Genomic DNA, 12783 nt, shown 5'->3' with positions numbered 1-12783 from the left:
TTTCGTCGTAAAATCTCAACGGAAACTCCGATTGAGACGAAACGAAAAGCGTTTCGACGAGGATTCAAAAGAGAACCCAAAGAAGGACCTTTCTGAGGCCTTACAGGTCGCTACGTAGCGACTGACAGTCTGACAGGTCGCTACGTAGCGAGTGGAAGCAAGCCGAGAAGAGTCCCACTTGTGTTCGTCGTAAAATCTCAACGGAAACTCCGATTGAGACGAAACGAAAAGCGTTTCGACGAGGATTCAAAAGAGAACCCAAAGAAGGACCTTTCTGAGGCCTTACAGGTCGCTACGTAGCGACTGACAGTCTGACAGGTCGCTACGTAGCGAGTGGAAGCAAGCCGAGACGAGTCCCACTTGTTTTCATCGTAAAATCTCAACGGAAACTCCGATTGAGACGAAACGAAAAGCGTTTCGACGAGGATTCAAAAGAGAACCCAAAGAAGGACCTTTCTGAGGCCTTACAGGTCGCTACGTAGCGACTGACAGTCTGACAGGTCGCTACGTAGCGAGTGGAAGCAAGCCGAGACGAGTCCCACTTGTTTTCATCGTAAAATCTCAACGGAAACTCCGATTGAGACGAAACAAAAAGCGTTTTGACGAGGATTCAAAAGAGAACCCAAAGAAGGACCTTTCTGAGGCCTTACAGGTCGCTACGTAGCGACTGACAGTCTGACAGGTCGCTACGTAGCGAGTGGAAGTAAGCCGAGAAGAGTCCCACTTGTGTTCGTCATAAAATCTCAACGGAAACTCCGATTGAGACGAAACGAAAAGCGTTTCGACGAGGATTCAAAAGAGAACCCAAAGAAGGACCTTTCTGAGGCCTTACAGGTCGCTACGTAGCGACTGACAGTCTGACAGGTCGCTACGTAGCGAGTGGAAGCAAGCCGAGAAGAGTCCCACTTGTGTTCGTTGGAAACTCCGATTGAGACGAAACGAAAAGCGTTTCGACGAGGATTCAAAAGAGAACCCAAAGGAGGACCTTTCTGAGGCCTTACAGGTCACTATGTAGCGAGTGGAGAGTTGGCTTGAGCTCGGTCACTACGTAGCGACCGAGCAGTGTGTGTGCTCGGTCGCTAGCGACCGAGCAGCGTGTGCGTGCTCGGTCGCTACGTAGCGACCGAGCAGCGTGTGTGCTCGGTCGCTACGTAGCGACCGAGCAGCGTGCGTGCTCGGTCGCTACGTAGCGACCGAGCCGTGTGCGTGCTCGGTCGCTACGTAGCGACCGAGCAGCGTGTGTGCTCGGTCGCTACGTAGCGACCGAGCTGTGTAATCGTTTTATTGTGTTTCCTTTTTCCGCGATTAACGTAGGGGTTTTTCAGCGGTTTTTTTGGGAGAACAAGTTTTATCCTTCCGAAATGTTTTCGGAAAACGTGTTTTGGTAAAACCCTTATGCATCGAGATTTGTTTACGGGGTTTTGATAAGATTTATCGTTTCCCTTCTTGTTTACAGGGAGGAATCGCGAGCTTGTTTTAGTGCTCTTCCTGTGGCGGAAGGTCGCGACTAAGTTTTCGATTTTGTTGAAAACTACGGCGTTTGCGTAAGCGTTGGCCATAGGAGCAGTCAGTGCTGCGAGTTTGTCTTTCATATATCCAAACATCGTTTCGATCAAGCGTTTTGTGGCCATGAGTAAGAGTAATCCGTAACCCCCCCTCCTTCTAGCGCCAAACTGTGGGAACCGAAATTCGCACTGTCGATTTCCGTTTAAATAAGGAAACTAGGAAAACCCTAATTTCCCAGAGGTCCCGGATCTCTGCGAGAGCCAACGACAAGTGATCGAATATATGCGGAAATCATGAAAAGATAACAAACGAGTTTAGAGAAAACAGTAGATCTTATTTCGAGTCCGCGTAAGAGCGTTGCGATCATTACAAGAGAATACAAAGGCTTTGGCCGCAGGGGCCGTCAGCGAGTTACCTAGTTCTAGCAACATAAAACCCTAATCCTAGTTGAGTCGCAGCTCGATAACAAAGGACGAAAAAGATATCTAAAAGGCTTAGATTGATTTCGGACTGAACCTTGTTAAAGGCTGCCTACGTACCCCTTTCGAGGATCAAGCCGAACGTAGTTCAATTGATAGAGCTGGACAAGAGATCGAACTGCCTGGGCGAGTTCGTCTAGTAATTGAGTGCCAGTCATAGAAACCGAACTTGTCGAGAATAAGCCTAAAGTTTCTAAGTGGAGAGAATTCCGAATCTAAAAAGTTCCCTCTCTTGCTCCTCGCCTAGGACTCCTTATATACTAGCTCCAAGGTCGGTTTACGCTTTTACTCTTCTGCCCTTAAGCCGTCATAGCATAAAAATGGAGATATTCCATTTTCCCGATCTTCACAATTATCTTCAAAACTTCCGTATTTATCCGCGGAAACTTGACATTTATCCTTCCTTGTGGACCAAGCGTAAACCAGGCTGTGGTTTACGGGCTTTTGATTAGGAAAATCGTAGGATGGGCCTCGAGTCGTGTTTTAGGTCCCTTTGGGCCGTCTTCCGACTCGACACGTTTACTACGAGTTTTCCGCGGTTTCTAATCCGCGAAGTTTGATCGATGAATTAGAATGGCGGGAAACATGGACTGAGCTTGCTACGGTCTTCGGGAGATAGCATTCGAAGGTTTTGACGAGAATGCAAGAACTGGTGTCGTATTGACGTTCGGAAAGGTTCAATCGCTACACAGCGACCGAACTTTGGCTCGAGCCCGGTCGCTTCGTAGCGACCGAGCGGGACGAGCGCTCGGTCGCTACGTAGCGACCGAGCTTGGCTGAGCTCGGTCGCTACGTAGCGACCGAGCGGGACGATCGCTCGGTCGCTACGTAGCGACCGAGCTTTGGCTCGAGCTCGGTCGCTACGTAGCGACCGAGCGGGACGATCGCTCGGTCGCTACGTAGCGACCGAGCTTTGGCTCGAGCTCGGTCGCTACGTAGCGACCGAGCGGGACGATCGCTCGGTCGCTACGTAGCGACCGAGCTTTGGCTCGAGCTCGGTCGCTACGTAGCGACCGAGCGGGACGATCGCTCGGTCGCTACGTAGCGACCGAGCTTTGGCTCGAGCTCGGTCGCTACGTAGCGACCGAGCGGGACGATCGCTCGGTCGCTACGTAGCAACCGAGCTTTGGCTCGAGCTCGGTCGCTACGTAGCGACCGAGCGGGACGATCGCTCGGTCGCTACGTAGCGACCGAGCGGGACGATCGCTCGGTCGCTACGTAGCGACCGAGCTTTGGCTCGAGCTCGGTCGCTACGTAGCGACCGAGCGGGACGATCGCTCGGTCGCTACGTAGCGACCGAGCTTTGGCTCGAGCTCGGTCGCTACGTAGCGACCGGGCGGGACGATCGCTCGGTCGCTACGTAGCGACCGAGCTTGGCTCGGGCTCGGTCGCTACGTAGCGACCGAGCGAGACAGATGCTCGGTCGCTACGTAGCGACCGAGCTTGGCTCGAGCTCGGTCGCTACGTAGCGACCGAGCTGTGTGCATGCTTGGTTGCCGCGTATCGATCGAGCTTGGCTTGTCCGCGGTCTGATTTCCATACTCGAGCTTGTCCGCGGCCGATTTGGATACATGTCCGTTGCCTTCGGACAATCGGTATTTAGTGGTTCGATTGAGATTTGGACGATATTTTACTGCAAGGCTGTTCGTAAAGATATCTTTACGAAGATTACTTTTCGTAAAAACGGTTATGCTGATTTTTACGGACTTTCAGACATTGATTCCGTCGTGACCGATTTTGACCCCAACACTGAACACGAAAACTACGGGGATAAGGTCTATTGATTTTTCGTGTATAAGAAGTTCTAACCATAAGAAGGAAAGAAAGTGGTCCCAGGGAGATTATATGAACTAAATCTATTGTTTCTTTGCTTTCGCAGGTCGATGCGCGAGATATCCCTCTGTTATATCTCGAGACGAAGGTGAAGTCCTAATCTTTCAAGATTGAAACATAAACGAAAGATGTGTCTGTTTTTGATGTTTCACTATATATTTATCTCTCAGATTCAAAACGCTCCTGTGGGGTCACCTCAAAGACAAGAAGCTCAGAAGAATCTGCTTGAGGAAATAAATCACAGGAAACAAATCGATCAGAACATTATAGAGATTCTTAGACTTTCACTCAAAAAAACCGATGTCTTAGATCTCTTAACTTCCACAAGAACAACAGGACAACCTGTTGTAGATGATTGGGACTGCTACAAGACTCTGGTAACAACCCCTTATCAATTATTGTTACTTGTGTTCCACTTAAAGACCCTTAAAACAAATATATACTGAATAAAACATCACAGGTTAAAAGTTTCAAGAATCAATGTGGAGCAAAGATGGAATACGATATGAAGTATGCAGGAGCACTTGCCAATATCTGCAATATGGGAGTGGATGTGAAGAAAAGTGTTGCAGCTATTGAAGAAGCTTGTGCCCATTAAATTATATGCAAAAAAAAATATTGTGATCGCCTTATAAATATGAAAGTTATTGCATAACATTTGATTGTGTGGAGATGGTTGATGCCTATTTTACTTGATAACGCGAAAGTCTTGGTCTTAAATTGGATTCATAGTATAATAACCTCGTACCAATTCTAGTTTCAAGAATTCACGCGAAAGTCTTGGTCTTAAATTGGAGAATGAGTAAGTGATCGGATAAGGCTCGGCGGCACTCGAGTCAACATCTCGTATTCACGTGTTATGCTTTACGGTTTACAGTTCTACAACCTTGAACCGGAGCAGCTGATTAAATCCTCATATATACTGGTGAACGGGACAAACCGCCAGTCCCAAAATATCGGTTACGACTTTTGCTGCAGACCAAAAAACCCAAAGGATAAACCCTGAAGTTTAAATTTTTTGTTGCCATAAATGTTACGTAACATTCATTTTTGCAGAGAATGTTCAGTCGAAGCTAGAATTTGATCAGTACTTCCATTGAGTGTTTTTTTTTCATTTTTAATGGATTAAATTAAGAATGATTATGTTATTTTACTATTATATGGTTTTATCAACCCATATTGTAATTAAAATGTTTTGCAAAATAAATAATAATATATCTCATCGGTCATTTGATAAATTTTGTGATTGTCATTTATCATTCTACATAATTTAAGTATAATATTTTATTTTATATTTGAATTAAAAAAATTAAATTATTATTATCGTTAATATAATTAATTTTATATAATTTTAGTTTTTGCTTATCAATTAAAGCTAAATTAATTTTAGTCTCTAATTATATTTTATGATAATTATAATTGAATTAATTAATTTTCTGCAATAAAATTTTCAAAGATTCTGAAAAGTTTTTATTAGAGTTTATAGTGATTGAACTGGTGGTATGTTAAGTAAACCGGTATAGAAAGGAGTATAAATACATGTATACGGTGTAAAATACAGATAAGAGAATACAATACATTTTCTTTCGATCGTAACAAACTCTCTCTTCCTCACTGGAGCTCGTATTGTAATATGGTATTGCAAAGGGCTACACACAGTTGGAGGGCTTAGACTACTTGGATACATTCTCGCCTGTTGCTAAGATTGGCACTCTATGTCTTCTTCTGAGTGTTGCCGCAGCTAAAAATTGGTCCATTTCGCAGTTGGATATCAACAATGCCTTCTTCAACGGTGACCTTGATGAAGAAATTTACATGCGTCTCCCTGAAGGTTATGAAGAAATCACTGGCAAGAAGTGTCCTCCCAACTCGGTGTGTAAGCTTCATAAGTCTCTATATGGTCTTAAGCAAGCTTCCCGTCAGTGGAATCAGAAGCTGTCTAGTGTAATTCTCGGTGATGGGTTTACTCAAACGCATTCTGATCATTCCCTCTTCATCAGATATGTCGACCACGTCTTCTTGGCTGTTCTTGTCTATGTTGATGATATTCTAAACCGCCAACCTTCAAATACCGGTTACGACTTGCTGCACACCAAGAAAACCAAAGCATAAACAATAAAGCTCAAATTTTGCAGAATGTCCACAGTCATAAATAATCTGAAATGCTTTTTTTTAATATCTAAATCATAATCTGAATTTTTTTTCTTTCTTTTATATTTAAACTATAATTGTGTGTTTAGTGGGTCTTTACCTGGAGATATGACAAAAGCTGTTCTTCTCCACTTGAAACAATAAGGTCTGCATACTCCACACTTGTTATATTTCCACAAAAATGAAAAGGCTAGATATTCTTACAAAAAAACAAAAAGACTAGAAAGAAGACATTCTTTAACCCGAATGGATTTTATATGTATTTACTATATCATAGATATTGCTACTTTAACCACCAGGACACAAGATTCTTGGTACTGTATATGTCACACGGCTTAAAATAATATAGAGTCAGCAGGCTTCGAACAATAATATTAGGCAACATTCTTCGAACAATTAATCAATCAAAGGACGCAAGATCTTTTATATATGTTGCTTCTCTGTTTCTCCAAGCAAAAGTTTGCCTGAATTCAGTTACAAAAAAAAAAAAAAATTTGCTTGAATTATATAACAACCATGTGTACTCATCTTACGATCCACTGTTTCTCTGTCTCTCTTTGTGCATCTGAATTTCCTTGTGAAGAAATTATCGGCTAAAAATCAAGATATATCGTATAAAAACCTTATGTAGATCACAACAATTACGATTACGATTACGATTTCAATACGTTATAGTTATTCTTAAAATATCATAAGAGTGTGTGACTTTGTTTTAATTGTTCAGTAAGCTATTGATCAAATGAAAAATGGATCTTAAAACATCTACTAGCAACATTTGCAACCAAAAATCTGAGAAACTCTTCTTTGCAACGAGTAATCAGCTTGCATTGCAAGGTCCATCTCCATGTCCTCGCCCGTGACAGTTGTAATGAGAAGAATAAAAGCAGCTCCAATGAAAATATACTAAAAATATCTAAGACTTAAAATGTAACTAAAATAAATGAAAATTTTAAATTTAAATCAAAAGCTTAACAACTGTTCCTCTGCACCCATCTTATTAGAACCTCATGAGAACCCTTGGCAAATGACACAGGTCATTTTATAATTGACCAAATTTTTTGTCAATAAAATAAAATCACCTACTCTTTATACTTTATATGATATTAAAAATATTTTTATATATTTTTATAAATCTTAAAATAAAATATCTATCTAACAAGATTCATTATTCATAGTTTAAATTGAAATGATTGAAGTTTAATATAATAGTATATTAAGTTTTTAATTAATGTAATAGTACTAAAACTAAAAAAAATTATATTAAGATTCCATATGTTAAAAAAATTATATAGATTTATTTTAGTTTAAGATAAGTTTATATTATTGACATACTTAGTGAGTATCTCACCAATAAGATTGCTCTAACAGCTCTTGTGTTCCACCAATGCTGACTGAACCATCCTTCAAGAACACCGTAATGGTGAGTCACATCTTCTTCTTTTTTTCAGCCAACACATTACCTTCAACAACAACCAGAGAAGAGTAAGCTTCAACAAAGTAGCAGCAGATTATTTATTAGACTAGAATATGATTTTAAATACCAACTAGATCTCGATCCGCCCAACCGCGCGGGTTTTTGTTTTCATTTATTTTTATATAAATATTTTATTTTTAATTTAAAATTGGTATATATTATAATATATATGTGTCTATCAATTTTTAAAACATAATAAGTTTACGGTGTATTTTTTCATTGAATAGATTGTTTCAAACTTTCACATGTATTTGTATCTTCTTCTATATATATATTTTCGGATTATTATTTCATTGTTAAAATCGTAACTATATATACACATTAGTTAAATATTGTTTTATTGTCATATTCAAAGATATTGTAACATTTCACAAATTTAGAAAGTTTCTTAAAAATTAAACTTTTCGCTTCATAGATTTATATTATCGAGTAAATAATTAAACATTTAATTTTTGTTTAATTTTTAAAATAAACTATATAGTTTAAAATTTGTTTTCATTGGTTTAAGGTAGTAAAGATTAATCGTTGTTAGATAATATAATTTTGTTATTAAAAAAAAATCTTTATAATTTTAAAAGTTAACATCGACAAATAATTAACATATGGAGGTATAATATTACAACATTAAATTATATCTATTCAATTTATACTATCTATAAATCAAATGAATCATCTATTGTTTAAATCCAATTATTCATAGCCTATTAAAAAATTTGGTATGCCTAAAATTTAAATGATAAGCTTAGAGATTAAATGTAACATGACTTTTTAGGAATATGTCTATTAGGTCCATTTTAAAAAAAAATCACACATGAACCAAGGTTATGACTTCTGTTTTAATATATAAGATTATGATCATGTAGACAATCAAAACACCAATGTTATCAAAAAGAAGATCTGTTTTGAGGCAAAACCCTTCCAGGGTTGCCAAAAGAGTTACCCATTAGACCACCATAAGAACGACTTTTCCTAATCTTAGTACACTTAAAGCAAGACATCAATCGATGCATCGGTCAAAAAAGCCATGAAAATCGTGCCACTAAATGAAGCTCCATTGAACTCATTGTAAGCAACTTTGTCTCCTTGAAATTTAGGCACTAATGGAGATGGTCTAACAGATGGTCTAAAAGAGCAGCAACTTCGTCAGACAAGGAAGAACTCCTCATTGATTTATAGGAAAAAAGTTGCCATCATACAAATCAATTTATATATATATATATATATATATATATCCTATTTATCCAATTATCTCAAAAAAGAAGCTAGCAAACAAAAGCAATAACATTAATACGCAAATTTAAATACTACGTTGATATCAGCAGTTAACATTATGAGTTACTTTTTGTGGGTTTAATATTATGAGTTACTTTTTGCATCCACAGACTCAAACTTTAATACGCAAACGACTCAAAGAAATTTTCTATATAAACGAGTTATATACTACGGTATTCAAGAACATCAACCGCAAGAGAAAAAAAAAACAGTTCTTTAGAAGTCTTATTACGACAATGTCTTTTCTTGGTCATTTACAAGTTCTTGTTTTTCTTTATGCTCTGCTTCTTTTCTCAGCAGAATCTCGCAAAACCCAACTATTTGATACAGAATCTAGCGCTGATGATGGTGCTGAATGTGGGAACCGAAATTCGCACTGTCGATTTCCGTTTAAATAAGGAAACTAGGAAAACCCTAATTTCCCAGAGGTCCCGGATCTCTGCGAGAGCCAACGACAAGTGATCGAATATATGCGGAAATCATGAAAAGATAACAAACGAGTTTAGAGAAAATAGTAGATCTTATTTCGAGTCCGCGTAAGAGCGTTGCGATCATTACAAGAGAATACAAAGGCTTTGGCTGCAGGGGCCGTCAGCGAGTTACCTAGTTCTAGCAACATAAAACCCTAATCCTAGTTGAGTCGCAGCTCGATAACAAAGGACGAAAAAGATATCTAAAAGGCTTAGATTGATTTCGGACTGAACCTTGTTAAAGGCTGCCTACGTACCCCTTTCGAGGATCAAGCCGAACGTAGTTCAATTGATAGAGCTGGACAAGAGATCGAACTGCCTGGGCGAGTTCTTCTAGTAATTGAGTGCCAGTCATAGAAACCGAACTTGTCGAGAATAAGCCTAAAGTTTCTAAGTGCAGAGAATTCCGAATCTAAAAAGTTCCCTCTCTTGCTCCTCGCCTAGGACTCCTTATATACTAGCTCCAAGGTCGGTTTACGCTTTTACTCTTCTGCCCTTAAGCCGTCATAGCATAAAAATGGAGATATTCCATTTTTCCCGATCTTCACAATTATCTTCAAAACTTCCGTATTTATCCGCGGAAACTTGACATTTATCCTTCCTTGTGGACCAAGCGTAAACCAGGCTGTGGTTTACGGGCTTTTGATTAGGAAAATCGTAGGATGGGCCTCGAGTCGTGTTTTAGGTCCCTTTGGGCCGTCTTCCGACTCGACACGTTTACTACGAGTTTTCCGCGGTTTCTAATCCGCGAAGTTTGATCGATGAATTAGAATGGCGGGAAACATGGACTGAGCTTGCTACGGTCTTACGGGAGATAGCATTCGAAGGTTTTGACGAGAATGCAAGAACTGGTGTCGTATTGACGTTCGGAAAGGTTCAATCGCTACACAGCGACCGAACTTTGGCTCGAGCCCGGTCGCTTCGTAGCGACCGAGCGGGACGAGCGCTCGGTCGCTACGTAGCGACCGAGCTTGGCTGAGCTCGGTCGCTACGTAGCGACCGAGCGGGACGATCGCTCGGTCGCTACGTAGCGACCGAGCTTTGGCTCGAGCTCGGTCGCTACGTAGCGACCGAGCGGGACGATCGCTCGGTCGCTACGTAGCAACCGAGCTTTGGCTCGAGCTCGGTCGCTACGTAGCGACCGAGCGGGACGATCGCTCGGTCGCTACGTAGCGACCGAGCTTTGGCTCGAGCTCGGTCGCTACGTAGCGACCGAGCGGGACGATCGCTCGGTCACTACGTAGCGACCGAGCTTTGGCTCGAGCTCGGTCGCTACGTAGCGACCGAGCGGGACGATTGCTCGGTCGCTACGTAGCAACCGAGCTTTGGCTCGAGCTCGGTCGCTACGTAGCGACCGAGCGGGACGATCGCTCGGTCGCTACGTAGCGACCGAGCTTGGCTGAGCTCGGTCGCTACGTAGCGACCGAGCGGGACGATCGCTCGGTCGCTACGTAGCGACCGAGCTTTGGCTCGAGCTCGGTCGCTACGTAGCGACCGAGCGGGACGATCGCTCGGTCGCTACGTAGCGACCGAGCTTTGGCTCGAGCTCGGTCGCTACGTAGCGACCGGGCGGGACGATCGCTCGGTCGCTACGTAGCGACCGAGCTTGGCTCGGGCTCGGTCGCTACGTAGCGACCGAGCGAGACAGATGCTCGGTCGCTACGTAGCGACCGAGCTTGGCTCGAGCTCGGTCGCTACGTAGCGACCGGGCTGTGTGCATGCTTGGTTGCCGCGTATCGATCGAGCTTGGCTTGTCCGCGGTCTGATTTCCATACTCGAGCTTGTCCGCGGCCGATTTGGATACATGTCCGTTGCCTTTGGACAATCGGTATTTAGTGGTTCGATTGAGATTTGGACGATATTTTACTGCAAGGCTGTTCGTAAAGATATCTTTACGAAGATTACTTTTCGTAAAAACGGTTATGCTGATTTTTACGGACTTTCAGACATTGATTCCGTCGTGACCGATTTTGACCCCAACAGTTAGCCCCCCAGCTCGTTAGAATCATGAGCTTCTAGCGTGAGGTTCTAGCGAGTGGCTTGGCAAGTTAGGTGAGTTAGGCGGAATTAATGGTTGAAAAGGTCTGTGGTAAGTGATCTTCTCGCTCTCCTAAAAGTAGAAAACGCGATAAGATTGGGGCTGCGCCTTATGACGGCTGCCTACGTACCCTTGTTGAAGGGATCAAGCCTTTCGTAGTTCATCTTGGAGTTAAGGTTCTTATGACTAGTTTTCCAGTAGGACCTTTATGGTCTAGTTTTTATGTAGCGGTTATAAGGCGTGTTGCTGCCGATGGCATTTTGTATGGGTGTAGAGGGAAGACTACGAGTTGTCGTCTCGTAATCTAACTCTGTGTGAATTGCCATATCCATAATCTGTTTCGAGAGTTTTCCGCAGTGTGTAAACTTGCGGGATTTTCTGAAGACGTTCGAATATTGGCAAAGAGACAAATTTTGGGATCTCGTATCAGGGTGTTTGATACTATGCCTAGAGATGTTAGAGACCAGTGCGCTGGGTTTAGGGCAAGACCTAGGTTTACTCCTGGTTTTAGAGGGTGCGATGACTAATTCGACTTACGTATCCCGTTTCAGTTTCATCCTGATTCCATACCGATTTAAAGTCCGCGATAGGTTCTCGGCTTATACGACTTGTATGGTTGGAATCGAGCATCTCTCCGGAGACCGGAAGTGCTGGACCAAAATTTCGGATTTCTTTTATAGCGCTATTATCCTTGTGTCGGATGTAAGAGAGTCATCTTCTACGAGATGGCTAAGTCTGTTTAGGACGTTAAGAGTTTGTTGTGATCAGCAACAAACTTAATGGTAAAAATTACTATTTTGAGTCTTCGCGAAGAATATGTTTTGAGAAGATGTTAGTGCGTATGACTGTCTGGTCTTCCATGAAGGTGTTTTTATCGAGGAAGGAAATTTCGTCGAAGAACTAATCTTCAGGCGTCCGCGACGTCTCGCGATGCTGAAGATTTGTTATTCTTTCGTATGCCACGTTTCGTGCTTGAAATGTTCGCGGGCTTTGAAGATATTTCGCGATGTTGCGAGGGTTTAGTATTAGCCCTGTGTTTGAGAAACATTCTGGTTTGACTAAGAATGTTCGCAGCCAAAAATTGTTGTTCCTGCTCGGATGCTAATAGTTTTGTTTGCGATCGAGGAATTATGACTGAGGTGTCATGTAAATTTGTCCATGGGAACAGGCGTTTTCCTTCATAGTGCTTTGTGAAGTGTTGGCCTTCCGAGATCTATTTCGTGGATTCTTTAGGATGTTTCGTATAGCTCTAGGAGCTTTGTTCTGAATTTTTCCTTACATGCCGCGTATTACGGTTAAAACGTTGCGGGCTTGGAGGAGCGTATTGAACTTGGTCAATTTTCGAAAAGTTTAGATTTTCCGTTAACCGTTTGGTTGTTAGGACTTAGTTTCGTTATGAAGAATTTATCATATGATTTCCGACTGTGGGCTATACGATAATTTATCATATCATATAACCGATTTTACGAAGGTCGTAAATCAGTGATATGTATACATATGTCAAAGTAGCATTGTTTCTGCGGGTTCTACGAGAAACGTTCCCGCTGTGATTTTGATCTT

At 41.9% G+C, this 12783-nt stretch overlaps 1 protein-coding gene across 1 annotated transcript; it reads left to right on the top strand.

Moving 5' to 3' along the window:
* Nucleotides 1–3701: 3701 nt before the first annotated feature.
* Nucleotides 3702–4683, top strand: LOC111207798 (vacuolar-processing enzyme delta-isozyme-like). Its single transcript, XM_048737784.1, has 2 exons — nucleotides 3702–4195; nucleotides 4279–4683. The coding sequence occupies exons 1-2, from the start codon at nucleotides 3947–3949 to the stop codon at nucleotides 4414–4416; spliced, it is 387 nt and encodes a 128-aa protein (XP_048593741.1). The 5' UTR covers nucleotides 3702–3946; the 3' UTR covers nucleotides 4417–4683.
* Nucleotides 4684–12783: the final 8100 nt, after the last annotated feature.

The sequence above is a fragment of the Brassica napus genome, chromosome A1, assembly GCF_020379485.1.
Source record: "Brassica napus cultivar Da-Ae chromosome A1, Da-Ae, whole genome shotgun sequence".
Taxonomy (NCBI): Eukaryota; Viridiplantae; Streptophyta; class Magnoliopsida; order Brassicales; family Brassicaceae; genus Brassica; species Brassica napus.
This window is presented reverse-complemented; position numbering and strand designations above follow the sequence as displayed.

What these genes read in the sequence shown, in the direction of transcription:
- LOC111207798 (XM_048737784.1), top strand. Translation starts at nt 3,947, where the DNA reads ATGTGTCTGTTTTTGATGTTTCACTATATATTTATCTCTCAGATTCAA. An exon ending in GGGACTGCTACAAGACTCTG is followed by an intron (nt 4,196 to 4,278) that starts GTAACAACCCCT and finishes AAAACATCACAG; the next exon opens with GTTAAAAGTTTCAAGAATCA.